The sequence below is a fragment of the Sceloporus occidentalis genome, unplaced genomic scaffold, assembly GCF_023333645.1.
Source record: "Sceloporus occidentalis isolate IW3139 unplaced genomic scaffold, rSceOcc1.0.p SCAF_231, whole genome shotgun sequence".
Classification (NCBI taxonomy): domain Eukaryota; kingdom Metazoa; phylum Chordata; class Lepidosauria; order Squamata; family Phrynosomatidae; genus Sceloporus; species Sceloporus occidentalis.
The window spans coordinates 979,177-1,003,863 of NW_028317211.1; the positions used below are offsets into that span (position 1 = coordinate 979,177).

Below are 24,687 nucleotides of genomic sequence, written 5' to 3' on the forward strand. Positions count from 1 at the left end.
CCCTCGCTTTCCTTAATGATCAGCGTGAAAACCGGTGCAGGACTCAGAATCTGCCACGGTTGTTTCTGTTGAAATTTCTTGGGGAGGAAATAGCTGATTTTAGGTGGTGGGAGAACGTTTTAATCGACCGCTGCTCACAAGGTGCGCAGAGGAAGGGCCCAAGGCTAACGCCACCAATGAGATGTCTCTGGTATCAGCCCGGGGTAACAAGAATCTGCTCCCACTGAATGTGATGGAAAGACCTCTGCAATCGGGAACAGAAACGCTAATGATTTCCGTCCGCGGCCACGAAGCCCCATAACGGCAAAACACGGCGATAACAGGAACAGAAAGACCGGCTCGTGGGGTAGAAATATTATCAGCGCCCAATTTATAAGATGTTTGTTGATGCCGAGAAGATCCTGAGTTAGCAGAACCCGGCGTTGGCGCCGTTACCTTCGCACCATTAGCTCTGTTTGTTTAGAACATCGTCAACAACGCGGACAGGAACGCTCGTCCTTAATGGCTTTATTTGGTTCCATTAACAGCGGGTCGCCCGGCCACCACCTGCCCCTGTTTGAAGTAGAAGTTAATTATTATCCGGGAACGATCGGGGGGCTCCGGGAACGATGGATACGATGGGAGCCGCACTGCGTCCTGGACGAAGAACGGCACAGGCTGTACGGTCAACATGGAAAGGGGGGGGGTCCTGCCCACGCGTGGGGCATTAAATGCTACACTGGGGGGCCGCTTAGGTAGGAAGATTGGCCAACGTGGAGAACGAATTCAAAGTTCTATTAGTTACACGTAATATAATACAAGAAGATAACACATTTTGATAATGTTATGAAATACATAATAATAACTCGTTTTATGCATCTGCGGATTTCATCACATGATTTACCAAACCTACCCCCGTATTCCAGCGATGGAGCCGGCAAATACCGGGCCACATTTAACAGCCGGCACCGGGTGATACGAGGGAAATGTTTGCGTTTGGAACAAATATTTAATATCTATATAAATATGTCCTTCGGTGCCGTGAACTACAACTCCCATTACACTCATCCTGCATCCATCTAAACAAATAAACCCTTTCTCGTCCCTTCACTAATAATCCGCGTCTGACTCCCCCCGCGTCCTGCGGACCACAGACGGATCCCCCTTTCACCGAGAAAATGTCACTTTTAAAAAATTTTACGGGGGATTGTATAATCAGCAAAAACGAAACATTCAGACAAATTATTTCATAGATTTTAAAATGATGCCAACGTTGTATGCGAAATCTTTCATCTCCCAGCCCTGAGATTTATGTAGAAACATAAAGCTTTTTAGCGGGTCGGCCCCATTCGGCCCTCATCTGGTAGCCCGTTTCTCCTGCCGTAAAGACTCAAACATTAACCCCTCGCTATACACCCAGCACCCTGCTTGCTTTAAGGTATAGAAGGTACTTTATTGGAAGAAATAACGATGAATGTAGAAAAGGATGATGAACGGGACTTCAGCTTACTGGGTTCCACACTCAGGGGGTGAGACTTACGGGGAGGGGGGTTCTGGGGCATATTAAATGTCTATTGAATAATCCCCTCTATGAGGATAAAGCCCCTAATTGTTCCTACAAATTACTCATATTTCCTGACACTTTCCGTCGCCGTGGAAACTCCCAGACAGGTTAATGCGTCGCAGACTTCTTCTGAAGAAAAGAGAATATGAGCCGAGGAAACAGATGTTGCCGTCACGACTGTTTATCAGGATTCCAGATGAAGGGCTGACGGCCCTCACGGCCCTCACGGCTTCATGTTAATGTACGAGGCGTGTGACACGGGAACATGTTCATGAGTTATCTGGTAGCGTGTAAATATAGCAGCTCGTGTTATATATGTCGGGACGCGCCATGTATGTGGGTGGGATACGGGCCGCGGTGTCCTGCAGGTAGACGCCCTGGACAGGTAGATTGGGGTGAAGTCAGAGATTGTGACCCCAGCTTCCAGGACACAGAGCTGCATCTGGGGGGCCACTAAACCACTGGGGGTCCCTAAGCATGTACAACATGAGAGAGACGGGGAACAGGGAAGCGGGGACTCACTGGATACGGATGTATCGCCCTCAATCATACATGAGAAGGAAGCAGAAGCATCAGCCAGGATGATCGTCAAAGCTGTTCTATTCTTTATTTCTGGAAACACCAACCGGTTTCGGCGCGGACAAACGCCTTATCAAGGGGGAGGATGGGCCATGGCGGGGCGCGGGGCGGCCAGGATCCTGATACTGGGCCTGGACCTGTTGTCACCAGGCATCTGTGGTAGGATCTGGGAGGTGGTGCTGGGTCAATAGAATTATTGCCCCCTCGCCATTTTATCATCATATTTTAACCACCCCCATATAATAACCCATGTAATACCCCTATATAATAACACATATAATAATACTTATAATAACTCCATATAATAACCCATGCAATACCCCTATATAATAACACATATAATAATACTTCTAATAACTCCATATAAGAACCCATGCAATACCCCTATATAATAACACTTCTAATAACTCCATATAATAACCCATGTAATACCCCTATATAATAACACTTCTAATAACTCCATATAACAACCCATGTAATACCCCTATATAATAACACTTCTAATAACTCCATATAATAACCCATGCAATACCACTATATAATAATACTTCTAATACCTCCATATAATAACCCATGTAATACCCCTATATAATAACACTTCTAATAACTCCATATAATAACCCATGTAATACCCCTATATAATAACACTTCTAATAATGCCATATGATAACCCATGTAATACCCCTATATAATAATACTTCTAATAACTCCATATAATAACCCATGCAATACCCCTATATAATAACACATATAATAATACTTCTAATAACTCCATATAATAACCCATGCAATACCCCTATATAATAACACATATAATAATACTTCTAATAACTCCATATAATAACCCATGCAATACCCCTATATAATAACACTTCTAATAACTCCATATAATAACCCATGCAATACCCCTATATAATAACACATATAATAATACTTCTAATAACTCCATATAATAACCCATGCAATACCCCTATATAATAACACATATAATAATACTTCTAATAACTCCATATAATAACCCATGCAATACCACTATATAATAACCCCATATGATAAGCTGAACATTGCCCACGGGACTCGCAAAGCATTACTGGACGATAAAGTGTCATCTGGAGCAGGGTATTTGCCCCATGGGGTCTGTGAATTGCCCGTCCCTTACGTGTTTGGCTGTTATTTGTAGACCTGTCCCTCAGGGCCGCGCACATCATGTTTCAGCAACGCGAAACTGCCACGTATGAAATGCCTGGGACCGTGACACCTTCGGCAGCAAAAGAGTTAACTCTGCGGGAATGGAAGATAATTCCTACATCTGGGCTCCGGGCAGAGTCTGTCTGCCCCTTCCAGATACTCGGCACTGATCTACGGTGACAGATCCCACCTGAGACCCCCATCCCCGTCCCACGTCTGACGTTATTTACTAAACTGGAGAACATTTATAAAACAATAATAAAACGGATTTCCTTAACCCATTCAGTGCGGGTAGGCCCCTACATCTGTATGCAGTAAGCAGGAGTGAGGGATGGGTTGCTGCAAACAAGCCCCCAATATCAGACTAGCACCCCTATGTATGAAGATAAACCCTCCCTTCGTGGCTGCGCAATCTGTCCTGAAATTAATATTTTGGTTAATAAATAGAAAATACGTCATTTTCGATAATTTTGTCACCTTTTCTGCACCAAATTATTTGCCGTTTTATTATGAAATAAGAGGATGTAAAAACTCTCATTAACCCCCCCCCCCGCATCTTCGCCGGGGCAAAAAAAGAGCCTTAGATTGCCAGCTCCGTGGGCGAGCCCTGCTCTGTCAGTGCAGCGCGTTATGGTAGCAGTGGAAGGGTTACCGCGTGTTCCGTGTAAAGGACACACATGTGATGTGCTGATATGTGGCGGTGGTGCGCACAGAGCCGCTGCTGTAACCTTTGAATGGTGAGAGTCAGCGAGAAGCCATCACGTATCACACGCGGCGTCACGGCTAATAATACCATGGGGGCCGTCACGTGACCGCAGACACCCGAAACCGCCGCGTCTCCCAGCTCTTTGTCATCGGGAACAAGACTAAACACGCCACTGATTTATCTATACATTATACAGGGGGCCGGTCACTGATTTATCTATACATTATACAGGGGGCCGGTCACTGATTTATCTATACATTATACAGGGGGCCGGTCACTGATTTATCTATACATTATACAGGGGGCCGGTCACTGATTTATCTATACATTACACAGGGGCCGGTCACTGATTTATCTATACATTACACAGGGGGCCGGTCACTGATTTATCTATACATTATACAGGGGGGCCGGTCACTGATTTATCTATACATTATACAGGGGGCCGGTCACTGATTTATCTATACATTATACAGGGGGCCGGTCACTGATTTATCTATACATTATACAGGGGGCCGGTCACTGATTTATCTATACATTATACAGGGGACCGGTCACTGATTTATCTATACATTATACAGGGGGCCGGTCACTGATTTATCTATACATTATACAGGGGCCGGCTCATATATATTAAGGGAATGCGCCTGCAACGGATCGTCGGTATCGGTTTCCATGGTAACTGCTCCACTGCTTTTCATTGTTTTTGTCACTTGTATCGCAGGCCTCTTCACCCCGGGCCCCTGCACACAGAGAGCTGGATCAGTCACTACAGGGTTAATGCTTCACTGTGCAGGTGGCCAGCTGTCCAGACAAGGCCCCCGGCTCCCGCTGGGGCAAATGATGACAGAGTAGCCGGTGGGGCGCGGGGTAATCTGTAACCGTATCCGACCCGTTCCCAGGAGACACGCGGTCACATGACACAGATATGTGTGCGCACACGCGGTGCGTGACGGGGGTCGTGACACTGACACCAAAAAAAGTCACATCACTCTCAGCCACGTTGTGTCCCTTCATGGATGATATTGTACCCATGACAGCCCCAGCGGGGGCAGAATTCTGCGCCTCCTAACGATAAGAGGGGGCATCACGGGAAGGTGTGGGGTTTTGTGGGGGGCTCATTGAAATGTTAGTATGGGGGGGGGCTTGTTGAGGTAGACCCCCCAGTGCCCCAAATGTATGCGACTGGCTAATGTAATGCCCTGACTGGAGCCCGGGGGCATTTTAATGTAACATCCCCCTGACTCGTAGATTGTAAGCTCCTGTGCGCCAGGCCCTGCCCGCCCTTTGTTTAAATAGTTATGCGATGCGCTACGTTCACCCATTGTACAGCGCTGCGGAGTGGGATGGCGCTATAGATGACCGAGAAAGAGACGTAACCGCTAAGCCACGTTTAACCCTTTCCTCCCTGGCCCTACATCGCACTTGCAGTCATTTTACTGGATTTGTAACTTTCCCTTTAAATGCACTCCGGCGACCTTGGAAATTTAGGGCAAAATCTGAGTTTATTAGTTCTCCTTCTAAAAAAAAAAAGAAGTGGCTTTAACCCTTTCAGTACCAGGAACGCCGGAATATAAATGATACGTAGCGTCCGATCCGCGGGGCGTGCGCGACCTTCTCCAAGGTCATTATCATTGGCTGCACCGGTGTTGGCAGTCGCTATATAAAGCCGCGTTTCCCACAATGCCTCTGGGCTGTCTAATTATATTACATCAACAAAAGGCACCTTCATTTACTCACAAGGCAGAGGTTGGGCTCTGGGAGGGAAGGTGTTAATTGACGTCACTGAGGTGTATGGAGGCTTTTTAACCCTTTACGTGCTCTGACGTTCATTGTCACGGTGCAGGACTCAATAGTACACCTTGGGGTGCAAACCAAAAAGTGCATGTGCATCCAGAGAGCGGCTTGTACCCCAACACTCGAAGTTAGGGGGACCCCCCGGTGCCCCACGTGTATGCGCCTGGAGGGGCTAACGCGGGGGCATTTTGATGCAAATCCTACCTCTTGTCTAATATCCCCCTAAATCCCTGTGGATTGTAAACTCCTGCGCGCCAGGCCCTCCTCACCCATTGTACTGCGCTGCGGAGTAGGATGGCGCTATATAAGCCAACGAGTGATAATAAGGGGCACGTTCCGTTAGTATGTGGGTGACCTGCCTGCTCGGGGGGGTATTTAATGATCTAATCTGTGGATTTATCTCCATCCTCCTGCCCCCCCCCACGGGAGCAGCTGATCACCCCCCCCCCCCCCGTGAGTCATTGGAAACGTGCAGATAGACATGTAGCCAGATCGGTGACGGGGACGCAGGGCAGGGCCGCCCATCCGACACCCTCCATTCATAAAGAGCCATTAGACGGGGCAGTGCTGCCACCTTGTGACGCCCCCCAGGCACCTGCCTGCATCAGCCGAGTCCCATTAACTCCTTCACTTGGAAAGTCGCCGGCGGCCAGCTCTGCACAGCAGCCCAGCCGCGCGTCCGAAATGGGGTGCATGATGGAGACCCCCGGGGGGCGTCACCGTGTACAGTGTTATATGCTGACGACCACCACGCAACACGGCTGGCTGGTCACAAATCACGCGTCACGGAGACCGTCTACATGATCTGCCCCGAAACCCCCCTAATATTACCTTTTTCAATAGCCCATTAGACCCTATCGCAGGGGCTCGCTGATGTTGGCACCAAATGGCTTTAATAACGGTCGTCATGGAAACCGTGACTTGTCACGAGGTAAAGATATTCTGAATGGAGTCACCTGTATTCAAGCAGGGATTCCAGCTGTGATATAGCAGGGAGAAAAGAACCAATCGGGAAGCTCAGCTGTCATTAAATCAGAGAATCTGCCCCTTCACCCCGAGACTGGATCAAAACCCTGAGAATCTGCCCCTTCATCCCGAGACCGGGGTAAAAACCCTGAGAATCTTCCCATTCGCCCCGAGACTGGGGTTAAAAAACCCTGAGAATCTGCCCATTCACCCCGAGACTGGGGTAAAAACCCTGAGAATCTGCCCATTCACCCCGAGACTGGGGTAAAAACCCTGAGAATCTGCCCATTCACCCCGAGACTGGGGTAAAAACCCTGAGAATCTGCCCATTCACCCCGAGACTGGGGTAAAAACTCCGAGAATCTGCCCCTTCATCCCGAGACTGGATCAAAACCCTGAGAATCTGCCCCTTCACACCAAGGCTCTGAGACTGGGGAGAAAACACGAGTCTTGGGGTAAATCCCGTTTATTGGGTGTAGCGATAAGGTGTGTGACCGGCGTATGGTTTGGGATCCCAGGATTTCTCCCATGGCCCTGGCCCTGACACGGAGTCTGTATTCTACCCTGGCAATGAAAGAGTTATATAGACTAACATTTTGCCCCTGCCGAGGGCCTGACTAGATTCAGATTTGCCCTGGGGCGGGGTTATTTAACAGGATGCATTCATATCCAATATACGTGCATCCGGGGATGTCTTGAATGGCTTTTATGTGTTTGCCTGTACTGCTTCCACCAGAAGTCTCTTCCAGGTATCTCCTACTCTTTCTGAATGTGAAAAGCGTGTTTTATTAGGCAGTGATGCTTCGTGTATTGCTAGTCCTTCAGGGAGCCCGGGGGCCACGCCGCGCGTCACATCTCCCGATATTAAACGCCGCCGGATTCTGCCACATTCAGAGTGCGCAGGGCTGCCCCCTGGTGCTCATCAGCTGTACCGACACCCAGGTGTTACAAATAATCCCATTAAGGAAGCAAGCGCTCCTTGTATTTGATTGATTTATATAGCGCCATCATATTCCACAGCGCACTACAGCTGCGCTGGCGATTATTTGTTAATTTATATCGCGCCGTCATATTCTGCCACTCTGGGGGTAAACAGGAGATGAGATAATGTTCTCAAAGGCCACAGTTCTAGATCAAGCTCCAGGGGGAAGTAAATGAGATACTGCACTGGACGCGGACGGACAGGCGGAGGCCATGAATCACACGTGCAGAATATATAAATATCGATATAGCGATTTATTTCACCCCATTCGGCCCGCCTCGGAATCAATCACCCTGCAAGTGATCGCCCGGCACGTTTGGTGCCCGGCCACAGCGCTCAATCCTAGGCATGCGGACTAAAATACATCATGCGTAATATACAACACATGGAACCGCCCCCTGTACCGATTACATCAGAGCTATTATCGCATGGATAATGAATCTCTACTAATCATTTATACCGCGATTTATATCTCTATACATTTAAATTTATAAAAATATATATCATTTATACCGCGATTTATAGGAGAACTTTTATAGTTACATTTCTGGTTAATCAATGTGGTAAAAATATTACTATAGATCCCCAATATTTGATATAGAATAACAATAATATAATAATGATAAATAATATACATTTCCGAATAATGCCCACGTTACTAAACGTTACACTTTCATTCATAATTGGCATCTAAGACGATATAAATCGTTATCCCGCCCCGGAACGAACCACGTTTCATATCTGATGATGTCTTGGGAAAGGGTATTATCCGCTTAGGTTGTTCACCGATATTACGCCCTGCGGGATAACGATTTATCTTATATGCTGATTTATAAACATTTGGTGGTTAAAGTTACCTCTGCCAACCACGGAGAAACGCGCCAAGAACGGGATCGAGGCGCCGCTGGTTACCGGACGTGGGGCTGTGGGTTATCCTGGCTGCGCGATCACATGACTCTCGAAAGCAGATGGGTTTAACATTCAAATATAGATTGTAAGCTCCTGTGAGCCGGGCCCTCCTCGCCTGCTTCTGGCCAAATTAAGTGATGCCTGTTTACACTTTGTACAGCGCCGCAGCATGTGATGGTGCTATATAAATCAGTAATAACACATTGTACAGCGCCGCAGCATGTGATGGTGCTATATAAATCAGTAATAACACATTGTACAGCGCCGCAGCATGTGATGGTGCTATATAAATCAGTAATAACACATTGTACAGCGCCGCAGCATGTGATGGTGCTATATAAATCAGTAATAACACATTGTACAGCGCCGCAGCATGAGATGGTGTTATATAAATCAGTAATAACACATTGTACAGCGCCGCAGCATGAGATGGTGTTATATAAATCAGTAATAACACATTGTACAGCGCCGCAGCATGTGATGGTGCTATATAAATCAGTAATAACACATTGTACAGCGCCGCAGCATGTGATGGTGCTATATAAATCAGTAATAACACAATGTACAGCGCCGCAGCATGTGATGGTGTTATATAAATCAGTAATAACACATTGTACAGCGCTGTGGAGCATGATGGCGATATATTTATATGTCTTTGGATGTCTATATGTCTATCAGTGCAGGGGGGTCGCGGGGAGGAGAGTGAGAAACTAAAAAAGTATAAAAAAACACTGCCCTATAGGGTACTATATATATATATATATATATATATATATATATATATATATACACACGATAGGTATATACATATACACACGATAGATACGGCCTCTACAAAGAAACACACCAAGACCGTTTCTCGGCCGTCACACAAACCCCACACAAAAAATATACGGGAAAAAACGCAGGAAATCATCTCTGCGGCCATCTCTATAGAAGTGAGGCATTTCTGAAATCAGGACACCTGAACTGAAAAATTTATTCATTTGATTTCCGTCACTTTTACCTCATTTTGTGAGGATTCAGAGGGGAAAATATATAAAAAAAAAAAATAGGGTTTTTTTTTTTCCTAATTTTCGCTAGTTTTTACTAAAATTTCTCATCCAAAATTTTCAGCTAATTATGGTATAAAAAATGTTTTATTTGGATTATTGATCCCATATATATAAAAATATGATGTAAAAAAATATATATCCAAAATTCTATTAAAAAAAAAATACGATTATCATGCGGGCCGCAGAGAGAGCGCTTGGCGCGTTTCACTAATCCCACACGACAAAAACAACCCCAATATAGCCGGGTTTATTCAAACAGTGAAAAAAGTAAGAACCAACTGATAATAACAAGAATGGGTCTAATACAGGGCTGTCCGGGTTTTTGTGCAGTGGGCCTTTATTAAAATACGCAGATTGAAATAAAGTAAATAACACAAAACCGGCACTTTTCCTCTCGCTGATTTCTGGGCCTAGAGACAGTTTTATCCTCTGAAGTGACAAAAAATTCAGGATTCCGCATAAGTAAAAATTAAATAGCTATATTTTTTCCAGGGATGCAGCGAAATGAAAATTCTGGACTGAAACCGAAAATTCAGAGTTCACGAAGCCGAAAATGACCCCCCTGCTTATATATATATATAATATATATAATCGTTAACAGCAATCAGGCATACCCAGATTCCAGCAGTATGGGGTCTGCACATCACTTACACCCCCCCCCCTTACACATCCATGCTATCGCTCATTCATCCACAGATTAATTCCCTCAATTACGCATACTCATTCATACACCCTCCCCACCGCAGTACTTTTGATGCCGTTCAGACTTCCGCAGGGCCCGCTGCTTCCCTCTGCAGAAGCAGGAATGGAGTGGAGTCACGTAATGCGACGCAAATTCACGTGACTCTGCTGGGTTCCGCTTCCCCTGTTGCGCGTTACAAAAGACACTCTTCGCACAGTGTGTGCCAGCCACTCACAGGTAAGCAGCACGGCCCTTGTGATCCCGGTAGCCCTGGCTACGGATATCACGTGGGCCGCACCTCGAGCTCCGGAGGGCCACATGTTGGAACCAAAAGAATGAATAATAATTCAAAGAACATAATGTTCCCAAATAAAGAAATAAATCACATATAAAAATAGATGTAAAAGCAAACAAAACCTTAATCAAATAAACAAGACACATCGGAACGGGAATTTAACCCCACGGGGGCCAGATCGAAAATCCACCATTCCTCTCGTGGGGTTAAATTCTCCGCTGGGGGGGAGAAATGAGACGCTCGATTATTTTTTTTGTTATACGTTTATTTGATTATTTCGTGGAGTTCCGGAGTTCCTTCTTCAGATCGATCTCAGCGTTGGAGCCCCGCACGGGATCGTCTTGCTTTTTACCGATATGGTCTGAGCTGGCGCTTCGTTGGTTAGATTTAATTATCTAAACTATGGCATAAGAAGAAAGCTCGATCCCTAAAATATAGGGGGACATTATTCGCAGGAAAGGAGCATAATCGCTCCCGGGACTGAAGGGGTTAAGATTCCAGGGCAGTATGGTTCAATAAGCAGAAACATTTCACTGGTTACCATGGTGACAAACTCCTTGTTACACAGACACCCTGTCATATTATACGGCCAGAGCCGGCCTTAGGCGTTGTGGCGCCCTGTGCGGACTACTCCTCTGGCGCCCCCCCTCACTACCCCCCCCTCTCTGCCCCTTCAAACTACCCGCCCTCTCTGCCCCTTCAAACTACCCCTCCCCTCTGCCCATTCAAACTACACCCCCCCCTGCCCCTTCAAACTACACCCCCCCCTCTCCCCCTTCAAACTACACCCCCCCCCCCCCACTTACTTTGTTGCCGGAGTCCTGCGGTGAGAGCGGGAGGCATCTGTCTTCTCGCTCTGCCGCGGTGCCGGCATTTCATGTTGAGAGCCGGAATAGTCCGGCGCTCAACATGAGATGCCGGCACAGCGACGGAGAGTAAGGGGCGCCGAGCGGTTGCCGAGAACTTCACGAGCAACCGCTCGGTGCCCCTGACCGGGACTTAGATTTAAGCATCGTTTTTTTTTTTTAACTTTATTTAACATGAATGATGTTAAATAAAGTTTAAAAAAAAAACACAAAAAAAAAACGATGCTTTAATGTAAGTCCCGGTCAGGCGCCCCTGCAACCATGGCGCCCTGTGCGGTCGCACAGGTCGCACACCCCTAAGGCCGGCCCTGTATACGGCCTTCGGATTTTGGGGGGTGTTTAGATATCGGCTGATGTTCTGGGCAGGTTTACTAAATAGCATGAAACTCACATTATGGGGAAAAAACCGGCAAGAAATCTAAAAAGTCTGTGTCCAGCAGCCATAGGGTTTATTTACCCTATCGCGCGTACGGCGACATCACGATGCCCACCCCATCCGGGTATCTATGATGTCACGACGCCCAGGTGCATAACACCCGGCGAGGGCATCTGTTAGTTGCCAGATATTTCCCTCCCCATTTTCTGTATGAACGGTAAACCAATCAAATCATCATAATAAGAATATTCTTTTATTTTATTTAATATTTAAGGATTAGCAGCAAACATACATCCCCCGGTGCGCTGCTTTCCCAACCCTTCTCCACTGGGATTCGGTTCCATGACTCCACTACATACCTAGCTGGATTTTCTCACCTATGCCCCAAACGACCTTTTATCCCAAATACAATGTATAGCTCTCATCGGCGATTCCTCCCCAACCGAGGGGACACAGTAAGTTGTGACGGGGGGGGTGCATCCCACGCAACACATTTACCACCCTTGCAGGGGGGGGGCAGCTCTGGGGTCCACGTCTCATACAAACGTCTGGGCGATGGCCAGCAGCTTGGAGAAGTCCCCGTCGTGCTTCCTCAGAGCGGTGGGGATGGGGGTCTTGATTCTGGTGCCCACGGGGTTGCCGTTGTCCTCTATGAGCACCACGTTGTTGGAGTCGAAGCGCGGCGTCATGGAGGGGCCGGGCATTCTGTGGCCAACGATCAGGGCTTTCTTCTTCTGACCCTTAATGGCCAGCAGGATGCGGTCGCCCACCTTGCCCACCCCGGTCTTGTTGTAAACATGGATGCACCTTGGGGGCCGGTGGTACGGCGTGTTCCCCAGGGAGCTGTTATCCACCACCCGGACCCGGCTCATCTTCTGGATGGCGGCGCATGATGCCGACAGGCTGAGGGAGAGCAACGTGCGGATTAGTCGTTATGGGGGGTGGCTGGTATTTGCCCCAATGCGTGGTGTATTTGCCCCAATGCGTGGTGTATTTGCCCCAATGCGTGGTGTATTTGCCCCAATGCGTGGTGTATTTGCCCCAATGCGTGGTGTATTTGCCCCAATGCGTGGTGTATTTGCCCCAATGCGTGGTGTATTTGCCCCAATGCGTGGTGTATTTGCCCCAACGCGTGTGTCGTGATTTCCGTAGACTTACCTGAAGGGTTGTCTGGAAGCTGCCCGGCATATCCCGGTAACCAGGATCCGCAGCCCTCCGTTACACACGGCCGCCATGATGCCCCGGGTACTACGGCTTCTAGAGGACACAGGGGGAAATTGGGTAGTAGAGGCTGGGGGATACACACGGGGGTAAGCGGGTCACATAGCGCGGGGTGTTAATATGGTGTTTAAAAACCAACATACCATCTGGCATTGGGAGGGTTAACACTGAGACCTGCCCTGAAGGGGGAATTAAATTGCCGTTGAAGGTGTGAAGGGCCCTCCGGGAGAATAAACATCCTCCCGCTCCATGAAGAGCCCTCCAGGCCGGGAAGGACTCGCCGAGGGCGCCCTCACATTAAGCAAACACTCGGCCGCTTTAGGAGTTTGAAATACCTCAGGTTCGGCCGGTGACGCGTGCCATTAACCCCTCGGAGTGACCCCGTGGGCTACGGATAGCAGCGGGAGTGATACTCAGGATGAGGGTGATGGGAGTGAGGCTTTGGCAGATTCACTGACACTTACTCTCCCCTCGCGGCGGCCACTTCGTCCCGGGTACGCGCGCGTATCACTTCCGCAACCCCCTCAGACGCAGTGCGCGCCTCCGCAGTGCTCGGGGTTATACACGTGCCCGAGAAGCCGGGTGTGGCATTAAAGAACAAATAGTCGCGGGGTCAGAGGGTCACGCGGTCACTGTATTCCATTCTCTCTTGGAAAGTTGACAATAAAGTTATTCACTGTTGATGTTGGGGCGGGCGCGGATGCGCACGCACAATTTGACGTCACTCCGCAGGCGTGCTGGGCCGCAGTGCCGGGGGGCGGAGCCTATACCTGACGTCACTGGCTCTGCCTTCCACCTGCATTGTGTTGAGTCCGGGGCTGGGTAGAATCTGCTTTTCCGGGGACCCGCATAGGGCCACACTGCGGCCTGGGAGCCAGCGACACACGGTGAGCACCCCGGTACTGCCACATACCCCGACGCTGCCCGTTAACTGCCCCGGCAACAACACTGCTGTCTGCCCCGGCAACAACACTGCTGTCTGCCCCGGCAACAACACTGCTGTCTGCCCCGGCAACAACACTGCTGTCTGCCCCGGCAACAACACTGCTGTCTGCCCCGGCAACAACACTGCTGTCTGCCCCTTAACTGCCCTGTCAACAACACTGCCTTCTGCCCTTTAGCTGCCCTGTGACACCACCACCGCAGTCTGCCCCTTAACTGCCCCGGCAACACCGCCACCGCTAGCTGCCCCGGCGACCCAGCCACTGCCATCTCTCCCTTAGATGCCCCGGCGACACCGCCGTCTGCCCCTTAGCTTCTGGCAGAGCATTCTGGGAATTTTATTTTTGCTTGCTGTAGAGTGGCCCTTAACTGCCCCGGCGACACCGTCGTCTGCCCCTTAACTGCCCCGGCCACACCGTCGTCTGCCCCTTAACTGCCCCGGCCACACCGTCGTCTGCCCCTTAACTGCCCCGGTGACACCGACACTGCTTTCCTGGGACCCCCTGAAGCGACACTGACTGCCCCCCGAATGGTTCTGTAAATACCCCAGCATGGACCGGGGATCACCGGGGATCTTGGGGTTATTTAAGCGGGGGCAGCGTTCTTTTCGATTGGTCGTAAAGTCTGAACGTCGGCGGGCCCCGAGATGCCCCATCGCGCCCCGAGATGCCCCAGCTGGTGAACGGGCCGGCAGCAGCTGTCTGGTTCCTGTCTGCTGATCCGCCGGCCGCAGACTCATCATCTTTCCGGATTTCACCCCGGATTAGGAAAGCACCAGCTGGTCCGCGTTAACCCCTGCTGTGCTGTCGCTTTGTGATGGGGTGCAGCGAGCTCCGTGTACCCGCTGGTTGGCACGCTGGGCTCCTGGCGGCCGGTGATACCGGTTAGTGTATACCCGGCGTCTGGCTTGCGCATGTTCCTCACATCTCCCTTCTCTCTCTGCAGATTAGGGCATGATCATCTAAACATGGCGGGCAATTCCACCAAGGATTACTGCTACAGCGCGCGCATCCGCAGCACCGTGCTGCAGGGGCTGCCCTTCGGCGGGGTCCCCACCGTCCTGGCTCTGGACTTTATGTGCTTCCTGGTGAGCGATTCTCGGGGCTCCGGGGCGAGGGTCTCTTAATGCCCCTGGCGCTGCATTGGCGGGGTAATAGGGGTAATACCGGCTCCGTGATGTGATGCGTTTATTAACCCCGCAGGCTCTGCTGTTTATCTTTTCCGTCTTGAGGAAGCTAGCGTGGGATTATGGCAGACTCGCCTTGGTGTCGGACGTTGAAAGGTGAGTACCTAGGGGCTCATAGCCAATCGTCTGGGGCCTGTACACGGGGCCCCTGCTTGCCCAGCCTCCAACACATACTCTGCCCCCCCCCCCCTCCAAAGCCCCTATAAACACCACGTGTGTCGCTAAATATAAAATAATCAGAGGTGGGGAAGCCGAGTATTTGGGGCAGTAAGGGTTAAAGCCTCGGCCGGCCAGTACAGGGGTTAACCCTTCGTATACAGTTCCATATCTGTAGGACCTTTTTGACCCTTCCCATGCGTTTTGTCTCGTGGCCGTATAGCTCTTAATGGTTACTCAGGGGGTGCCCATTGCATATTTCCAGTCATTTGAAGGTTAAGCGCGGAGCTGCCGGCGTGGGTATCTCAGGGGCCCCCGGGGGGGGGCCCAGGATCTGCCGGCGCAGGGGTCTCGGGGGGGGGGGCCCAGGATCTGCCGTCTCGGGGGGCCCCCAGGATACGCAGGGGGGGGGCAGGATCTGCCGGCGCAGGAGTCTCGGGGGGGGGGGGGAGGACCGCCGGCGCGGGAGTCTCGGGGGGGGGGGGGAATCTGCCGGCGCGGGAGTCTCGGGGGGGGGGAATCTGCCGGCGCGGGAGTCGGGGGGGGGGGGGATCTGCCGGCGCGGGAGTCTCGGGGGGGGGGATCTGCCGGCGCGGGGGTCTCGGGGGGCCCCCGTATCCGCTCTCATTGTCGTTACCTTTTTTTTTCCTGTCCCTCAATCCAGACAGCGGCGGCACCAGCGGTTCCGAGTGGAGCGGGAATAGTACGTGTAGAGTTCGCACAAACACTCTAACTCTGCAAATCACTCTGTGTCTCCAAACTGCCCCGTTAACCCATCGCATCCCGGGCTGGTGTTCGGTCCTTTCCTGTCGTTAACCCTTTCAGCATGATGTCTTTTTCTTGCTCTGGAGAGATCTTTCTTTGTTTTTGGCGAAGCACTTGTCCCTGTTAGTGGGGATGAGGGGACCCGGAGGGCCGGGGACGTGTTTTTGGGGAAAGGTTCGCCCGAGTCGTTTAACCTTTTCATTGCTGACCCGAGTGGCGCCTCGGTGGGGCTGTGGAAAGGTTCCGTTTAGACTTCTGCGCGTTTGGGACGGGTGCTTCGTCCCGAATTCACACTTAATGGTCCGGTAACCTTTCTTACGAGCTTAATATCCTCTCTGTGATTAACCCTTTTTCTGCCAGGCTGGGTGTAGACTAGCAGCGAGCGCCTCCTCCTAACGCCGTCTTCCTCTCTCCGCAGCGCCACGTCGGCCATGCGCTCCGACAGCCACGACCATTACGAGCGTCTGACCTCGGTTTCCAGCTCCATGGATTTCGATCAGAGGGACCGAGTGAGTGCCGGCAGAACCCTCCGTCACGGCAGCCGCCCTCCGCTGGCTACAGAACTACAACTCCCATGATGCTCCACTGGGTGCAGGCATACCCTCGTTCTTTTAGGATGCTGGCAGAGCATTCTGGGAGTTGTATTTCTGCTGGCTGAAGGGTGCCGCTCGGGGGGGTATGACGGCGGATGTGTGCACACGGGGGGGGTTACATGCTTTTTTTGTTTAATGTGTGGGGCAGATTATCTAAACGGCTCGATAGCATTATGGGGGTTTTCTAGAACTATATGTTAGTTGGGGTGGTAGAATATAGAGGTTGTAAGGACTCGGCGCAGGCTCGCTGGGAGGCTGTGCAGGATTAATGCCTCTCGGTGACCCCCCACACGGAGCATGGCCATTAAAGGGGCTGTTCTCCTAAACAGTGTTTTATATAGAAACGACCCCAAAGCATCGCCCTACTTAGCAGACATAGCTGAGGCGAAGCGGGTTTAGGCTTTCGGGGGTCTGTATCTCGGTGTTTATCCGATTGCCCCCTCCGCGGTCACATGACTCGTGTTCTCTCCCTGCAGGGTTTGTGCTCGTGGTTGACGGCCATCTTTAAGATCAAGTGAGTCTGTCTTTCTGCGATACGCCCGCATTAACTAATTGTTGTAACCGCCGGGGGGCCGCGAGGGCAGACGCTGTATAGTAAACTCTTTCTCTCGTTACAGAGAGGAGATCATCCTTGAGAAATGCGGTGTGGATGCCGTGTATTACCTCTCCTTCCAGCGCCACATCATCGGCCTCCTGATAGTGATCGTCATCATGTCCGTCGGCATCGTCCTTCCCATCAACTTCTCCGGCAATCTGCTGGGTAAGAGAAACTGGCGAGGGGGGGCTGGGGGGGTCCAGCTCTGGCCTTCAGAGCTTACAGTCAGAGGCCGTCTGTGGGCCGGTGGTGGGGAGGCTCAGGCTCACATTGAACCTTCTCTTCTCTCTCCTCTCTCTCCTCACTCTTTTCTCTCCTCTCTCCTCACTCTTTTCTCTCCTCTCTCTCCTCACTCTTTTCTCTCCTCTCTCCTCACTCTTTTCTCTCCTCTCTCCTCACTCTTTTCTCTCCTCTCTCCTCACTCTTTTCTCTCCTCTCTCCTCACTCTTTTCTCTCCTCTCTCCTCACTCTTTTCTCTCCTCACTCTTTTCTCGCTCTCGCTGTCAGGAAGCAGCGCGGTCAGCTTCGGGAGGACGACCATCGTCAACTTGAATTCTGGGTGAGTATTCTTATAGGACAGGGCTGTCCAACCTGTGGCCCGCGGCACACGCATTGCATTCTCGCTTACCTCTCCCGTCTCTCTCAGAGATAACCTGCTCTGGTTACACACCACCTTCGCCGCCTTCTACCTGCTGCTCACCGTGTACAGCATGCGCCGGCACACGTCCAAGATGCACTACAAGGAGGACGATCTGGTGAGTGCTGTGGGAACGAAGCGCCCGTTATTACCGTTTGCCGGGTGTCAGATGGGTCAGGGTGGGTACGGACTGACCTCGCAGGGTTAACGTCCCCTCGGATTAGTAAATTTGGCGAACGTCGCCTGTTCCCGTTAATCACGCGGGATTGTGTTCCATCACAGGTGAAGCGCACGCTGTTCATAGACGGCGTCTCCAAGTACGCCGAGCCGGAGAACATCAAGAAACACTTTGAGTGAGTATCGCCGCCGGGCCTCTCGCTGCCGCGCGTTTCACAAGCTGTCTAATGCGGTCTCTCCTGCCGCGGGGGTCTCCTGCGCCTCCCCGGGGGTCTCCCGTGCCTCTGCTTTATATTATTGTTATGCGGGGGCACCACTTTTTTAACGCTTAACTGTTACTTCATCGGGCGCTAAACATAACGGGTTGTATTTAGTTTTTCATTTTGTATAAAGGTGCAAATGGCTGTAATAAAAATGTTACTTCCTCTGTTAACCCTTCGCGTTGGCGTCTTTTCAGGGAAGCGTATTCCAACTGCAAGGTGTTAGACGCGCGGCCGTGCTACGATGTGGCGCGGCTCATGAACTTGGACAAGAAAAGGTGAGGTTACGGCGATATAATACAGCGCGTTATTCTGTGATACAGGTTCCGTCCCTGATGGGTCAGAAGCGGTCCCCTGTCCCATCAGCCTGGGGTAAGGCATTTTGTGCCCCCCCCCCTCCTTTCTCCCTTACCCTTTGGCCAAGAAGAGCCATGCGTAGTAGGAATGTTCTAGGTGCCTTTTTGCTTTAGAACGTTCTATAGAGTTCTGTGACTTTTTGGGTAGAACCAGACAACGGCAAATAAAGGCTTTTAACCATAATTTGCTGAACGCGGGGGAAGGGCAGGGGAGCTTCTCCTCGAGTCCTCCTCATTTGCCGTCTCGTCCCTCCTGCAGGAAGAAGGCTGAACGCGGCCGGTTGTATTTCACTCACCTGAAGACCAAAGAGAGCCGAACGTCCCTGATCAACCCCAAGCCGTGCGGACACCTCTGCTGCTGCGTCATCAAAGGCTGCGAACAGGTACCGGGCCGCGGGGGGCCACGGGCAGACGTTGCTCGCTCCTAAACGTGGCGTCTGCAGATACACAAAGGGAGAATCTTAAAACCTCTCTCCTTTTTTGTAGAATCTGTTTCTTTTCTTATTGTTTTGTTCGGTGGGGAAACGCGTCGGGGTTACAGGGCGTTCTAGCTTGTGGCCGGCTCTACGTGGCGCGTCACTAAGATGCTGTTTGATTGACAGGTTGGAGGGTTTGCTGCTCCTCTGCCTCTTGCTGCCGGTCCCGGTTGAGTGGAGTTATAAGGAAGGGGCAGATGTGATGGTGGAAGGGGCAGATCTGGGGGGTGAGCGTAGCCCTGCGGTGCGGAAGATCCTGTGGACTCGCAGGTTTTTCACACACTTTTTGCCCCGCGCAGGTGGAGGCCGTGGAATATTACTCGCGGCTGGAGCAGAACCTGAAGGAGGAGTACAAGAAGGAGAAGGAGAAAGTGAACGAGAAGCCCCTCGGGATGGCATTCGTCACGTTCCACAACGAGGCCGTCACCGCCACGTGAGTAATCGGCCCGGCTGACTGGATGAAGCTGGGCGACGGTCCTTGTACTCTCTCTGTTTCTCCCCTTCTCGGTCGTCTCTGTGTTGGCTTTTATTATTATTATTATTAACTTTTATTTATACAGCGCAGGCAGTTTACGCCGCGCTTCATGCTTTTAGCTTCTGCTGTGGAGACGTACGGCGTCTTCCGTGGTCAGGTCGTATGGTTCACGCGTGTCTCCGTCCTCTGCAGGATCTTCAAAGACTTCAACATGTGCCAGTGTCACGGCTGCAGCTGCCGAGGGGAACCCAAGACGTCGTCGTGCAGCGACTCTCTGCACGTCTTGAACTGGAGCGTGAGCTATGCCCCCGACCCGCAGAACATTTACTGGTGAGAGCGTGGGGGGTTTCTGGGGGCGAGAGCACCGGCTGTGTTTGAGTAGACATCGTCATGCCGGCCACCTCTGGATTATAGTCTAGAGAACCGAGGAGCGCGTTGGTCGCGCAGGAGGTCCGTATTCAACACTTTAAGGCGTTTCTGGCACCTTGGTCTTAGCCTCTTGTCCCGGGTGTCGGAGACGTTGATGGGTTCTGGGATTCCTGCGTTGCGTGTTGCGGTCACGGGTAGAGGAACGCGTAGGTTTCTGTAAACAGGAGTAACGTTTGATGTCTCTGCTGTGTAAATGAGCTCGTTGTGCGGTCGGAATTCACAGAGTAACGTAAATATTTAACTAAGCCGTGAGCGTACGTCTGAACCCTCCGCTTGCCTCTCGCTCTCTCTCGCAGGGAGAACCTGTCCACGCAGGGCTTCGTCTGGTGGTTTCGTTGTTTCCTCATCAACGTTGTCCTCTTCATGCTGCTGTTCTTTCTCACCACCCCAGCGATAATCATCTCCACCATGGACAAGTTCAACGTCACCAAGCCCGTGGAGTATCTGAACGTGAGTGGAGTGGACCCCGCTCTGGTTGGGGGGGTGTTGCCATTGGTGTTTCTTGTGATTTATGACCTTGTGATATATTTTTTTTTCTCTCACTGCAGAATCCCATTATCACCCAGTTCTTCCCCACTCTGCTCTTGTGGGCTTTCTCCTCCTTACTCCCCACCATCGTCTATTACAGCACTTTCTTGGAGGCCCACTGGACCAGGTATGGAGATTAATGGCGGTTATTTTGTGGTGAACGTCTCTGTCGGTGCCGGCTGCCTGTATGTTGTGAATATGTAATGAGTGCATTGTGGCCCCTGGCGGTACTTGTTGGAGTGGCTGTGTGTGAGTGTGTGCGCTCCGTCCGGAGATTGTTTAGTAACTTTCCGTCTTCTTGGTCTCAGGTCCGGAGAAAACAGAACCACGATGCACAAGTGTTACACCTTCCTGATCTTCATGGTTCTGCTGCTGCCGTCCCTGGGCCTGAGCAGGTAAACGTCTGTCCGACGGGGTTTGGGGTCGGAGCGCCCGTTCCACACTCTGGCACCGAACTCTTCCTTTCGTCTCTTTCAGTCTGCACCTCTTCTTCCGGTGGCTCTTCGATAAGAAGTTCCTGGACGAGGCGGCCATCAGATTCGAGTGAGTAGAGCGAATGGTGATCGGGTTCTCGGTTACGCCCCGCATTCAGTCAAAGTTTGTTTTTGGATTTAAGTCATTGGAGCCGTGTTATAAACCTTCTCTCCGGTGTTTGCCGGTGCTCTCTTCCAGGTGCGTGTTCCTACCGGATAACGGAGCCTTCTTTGTGAATTATGTCATCGCCGCAGCCTTCATTGGGACGGCGATGGACTTGCTGCGTATTCCGGGGCTGCTGCGGTACATGATCCGCCTGTGCCTCGCGCGCTCCGCGGCAGAACGCAAGAACGTGAAGCGGGTGTGTGCTTTATCCTTTGTATCAAACTCTCACGGCGTGTCTGTCTCTTTATTCCTGGCGCCCTCTCTGTCCGTATCGAGATGTCTGTCTCGCTCTCGTTAATGCCCGTTCTCTTCTTGTTTCCAGCACCAGGCCTTCGAGTTCCAGTTTGGGGCGGCCTACGCCTGGATGATGTGCATCTTCACCGTCGTCATGACGTACAGCATCACATGTCCCATTATTGTGCCGTTTGGATTGATGTATATGCTCCTCAAACACCTGGTGGATCGGTACAACATGTACTACGCGTACCTGCCGGCCAAGCTGGACAAGAAGATCCACTCCGGGGCGGTGAACCAGGTGGTGGCGGCGCCGATCCTCTGCCTCTTCTGGCTGCTCTTCTTCTCCACCGTGAGAATCGGTAAGCGCCTGCGCGTCCGCGGTGGGTTTCTCTGATCTGAGCTGCCGGGGATCTTGTTTGGGTTTCACGTTTCTCGTTTGACCCGCAGGCTTCCTCGCTCCGACATCGATGTTCACGTTTGTGGTTCTGGTGATCACCATCGTCGTCTGCCTCTGCCACGTTTGCTTTGGGCACTTTAAATATCTCAGTGCTCACAACTACCAGGTACATGGATCGCGGGCGATATTCTGACGGCGCGGGAAATCTTATCGCTCGGTGGGTCTGACGCCTCGTTCTGCTCTCTCTATCGCCTTTAGGTCGACGACGCGGAGACAACCGCAGTGGATGGAACACAGAATGGCCGCCCGCCATCTAACGCCTCTTCAAGCAAGCTGACGGTAAGTGTTCTGATACCGGTTACATACATATCGTATACAGCTCTGCGGGTGTGAGCCGGATCCGTGTTACACGTCTGGATACAGCTCTGCGGGTGTGAGCCGGATCCGTGTTACGTGATAGGATACAGCTCTGCGGGTGTGAGCCGGATCCGTGTTACACGTCTGGATACAGCTCTGTGGGTGTGAGCCGGATCCGTGTTACGTGATGGGATACAGCTCTGCGGGTGTGAGCCGGATCCGTGTTACGTGATGGGATACAGCTCTGCGGGTGTGAGCCGGATCCGTGTTACGTGATGGGATACAGCTCTGCGGGTGTGAGCCGGATCCGTGTTACGTGATGGGATACAGCTCTGCGGGTGTGAGCCGGATCCGTGTTACGTGATAGGATACAGCTCTGCGGGTGTGAGCCGGATCCGTGTTACACGTCTGGATACAGCTCTGCGGGTGTGAGCCGGATCCGTGTTACGTGATGGGATACAGCTCTGCGGGTGTGAGCCGGATCCGTGTTACGTGATGGGATACAGCGCTGTGGCTGTGAGGCGGATCCGTGTTACAGCGCTGTGGCTGTGAGCCGGATCCGTGTTACACGTCTGGATACAGCGCTGTGGGTTAGGACCGTTGGCTAACGCTGATTTTTTTCCTCGCTCTCCGTAGAAATACATCGCGCAGGTTCTGCAGGACTCTTCTACTGATAGTGATCCGGCTGCGGAGCAGGAGGACGCGGGAGAACCCGGATCCCAAGACGACGAGGTGAACACCGACAGCACCCACGATGCGGAGTTCCAGTCGTGCGAGGACTGCTTAATAGAAAATGAAATCCACCCGTGATTCGGGGTCCAAGGAGCAAGGACCGTCCCTATGGCCTCCGCCAGGTGCTGTGCACCGCGTTCTCACACCGCTTCGGGGGTCCCTCTCCGTCTGCCCCTTGTCCTCGGCTCCTCCTGTCCCGGAAATCTATAGACGACAGCAGAGGACATGTTACAAAAAAGCACGCAAACCCGGCACCCCCGATCATTTTGCTGTAATAGACTATTAGTTTGTGTGCATCCGCTGCCTGCTGTCTCCTGTTCAGGGTTAGGGCTTCCCTTGCACTCCTGCGCTCTATGCTGTGTGTGTGTGTGCGCGCGTACGTGTGTGTGTGCGCGCGCGTACGTGTGTGTGTGTGCGCGCGCGTACGTGTGTGTGTGTGTGCGCGCGTGCGTGTGTGTGCGTGCGTGCGTGCGTGCGTGCGTGCGTGCGTGCGTGTGTGCGCGCGTGCGTGTGTGTGTGTGCGCGCGGGCTTTGGGTATGAGTGCTCACCCTTGGTTTGAGTGGGTGCAGGTGGCAGCCTCTACACTTGAGTGTTGGTGGTTTGGTTGTGTGTTGCTCTCCCTAAACCACGTGACGTTCCCGGCCAGTCGCTGTCTCCGCTGCCTGCCACCAAAAGCCTCTCCAGCCTGGAGCGGACGTTCGAGGAAACTTTTCTCCGTCTTGCTAAGCGATTTTGGATTGAATCTGTGGATGTAAAAACCTGGCCCTGCTGCGAAACAGACGAGGGGAAGGGGTTAAACGCGGCTGCACCCCCCATAACCCTATGGAAGCCCAGCTGGCCGCGCCGGTCCAGACGATGGTCTTGTGGCTCCCAACTTCATCTTACTAAGCCTCGTTATCTGGGATTTCCAGTCATTTTAATGGAATAGGCTGCTGTACTGCAGCTTCTCGCCCCCCCTTCGTATATCTGCCCCCTGACCCCCCCCCTGTATATCTGCCCCCACTGATTTCTGTGTGGAGATTTTCCTGGTGGCTGTAAATGGTCTGCACTGGTGGGACTGGCTTTTTGACCCGTTCGACAGCTTACTTTACTGGATCCCTAACTTCTGTCCCTTCTTAAAAAGTTCTTGTGGTCTCGGAAGCCCCAATGCCCTCGGGATCCCCTTCCTGTCTGACATTTGGTGTCCCCCCCCCCCCCATGTTTAGTATAAGATGTAGGTTGGGGTTCCCTGTGACGGTTGTATTGGGGGGTTAATCCTGGCTTTCTGTCCCGGTTACTGCGGAGAGGAGGTCGCTGTCCTGAAATTTCAGTCGGATTGGGGTAACACTACTTACGGTGGGAATTTAGAGGGGTAAACCCTAGGGCCCCAGGGGCCCTTGTTGCTCGGTAGCTGTCATGGCCCAGTCTGGAACTGTTGGCTCTCATGAGATCTAAAACTGAGGCCTGGAGCCTCAAAGCTAGCTTAGTGTGATGATAGCTCTATGCCGGCCGTTATTCCTCCCCTGTGAACGGCACTTCAGGGGCATCCTGTCGGTTTTTTTAATTGCGAGGTGTGAAGGTTTATGAGTAGGGAGGACGGACCGG

General features: G+C 51.6%; 2 protein-coding genes across 2 annotated transcripts; one reads left to right on the top strand and one right to left on the bottom strand.

Annotated features, from left to right (window-relative positions):
* Window positions 1-12,480: 12,480 nt before the first annotated feature.
* LOC149276695 (large ribosomal subunit protein uL14m) lies at window positions 12,481-12,816 on the bottom strand. Its single transcript, XM_089503389.1, has one exon. The coding sequence runs from the start codon at window positions 12,814-12,816 to the stop codon at window positions 12,481-12,483; it is 336 nt and encodes a 111-aa protein (XP_089359515.1).
* Window positions 12,817-15,074: 2,258 nt separating this feature from the next.
* Window positions 15,075-23,180, top strand: LOC149276696 (mechanosensitive cation channel TMEM63B-like). The gene is made up of 22 exons (XM_089503379.1): window positions 15,075-15,194; window positions 15,310-15,389; window positions 16,114-16,152; window positions 16,633-16,723; window positions 17,284-17,321; window positions 17,425-17,567; window positions 17,910-17,961; window positions 18,049-18,157; window positions 18,322-18,392; window positions 18,674-18,754; window positions 19,092-19,215; window positions 19,608-19,741; window positions 19,976-20,113; window positions 20,509-20,662; window positions 20,761-20,867; window positions 21,049-21,135; window positions 21,218-21,283; window positions 21,413-21,575; window positions 21,702-21,975; window positions 22,064-22,179; window positions 22,272-22,352; window positions 23,007-23,180. Exons 1-22 carry the CDS (start codon window positions 15,075-15,077, stop codon window positions 23,178-23,180), a joined length of 2,442 nt encoding a protein of 813 aa, XP_089359505.1.
* Window positions 23,181-24,687: the final 1,507 nt, after the last annotated feature.

What these genes read in the sequence shown, in the direction of transcription:
- LOC149276695 (XM_089503389.1), bottom strand. Translation starts at nt 12,816, where the DNA reads ATGAGCCGGGTCCGGGTGGTGGATAACAGCTCCCTGGGGAACACGCCG.
- LOC149276696 (XM_089503379.1), top strand. Translation starts at nt 15,075, where the DNA reads ATGGCGGGCAATTCCACCAAGGATTACTGCTACAGCGCGCGCATCCGC. An exon ending in ATCGTCAACTTGAATTCTGG is followed by an intron (nt 17,962 to 18,048) that starts GTGAGTATTCTT and finishes CGTCTCTCTCAG; the next exon opens with AGATAACCTGCTCTGGTTAC. An exon ending in AACGCAAGAACGTGAAGCGG is followed by an intron (nt 21,576 to 21,701) that starts GTGTGTGCTTTA and finishes TCTTGTTTCCAG; the next exon opens with CACCAGGCCTTCGAGTTCCA.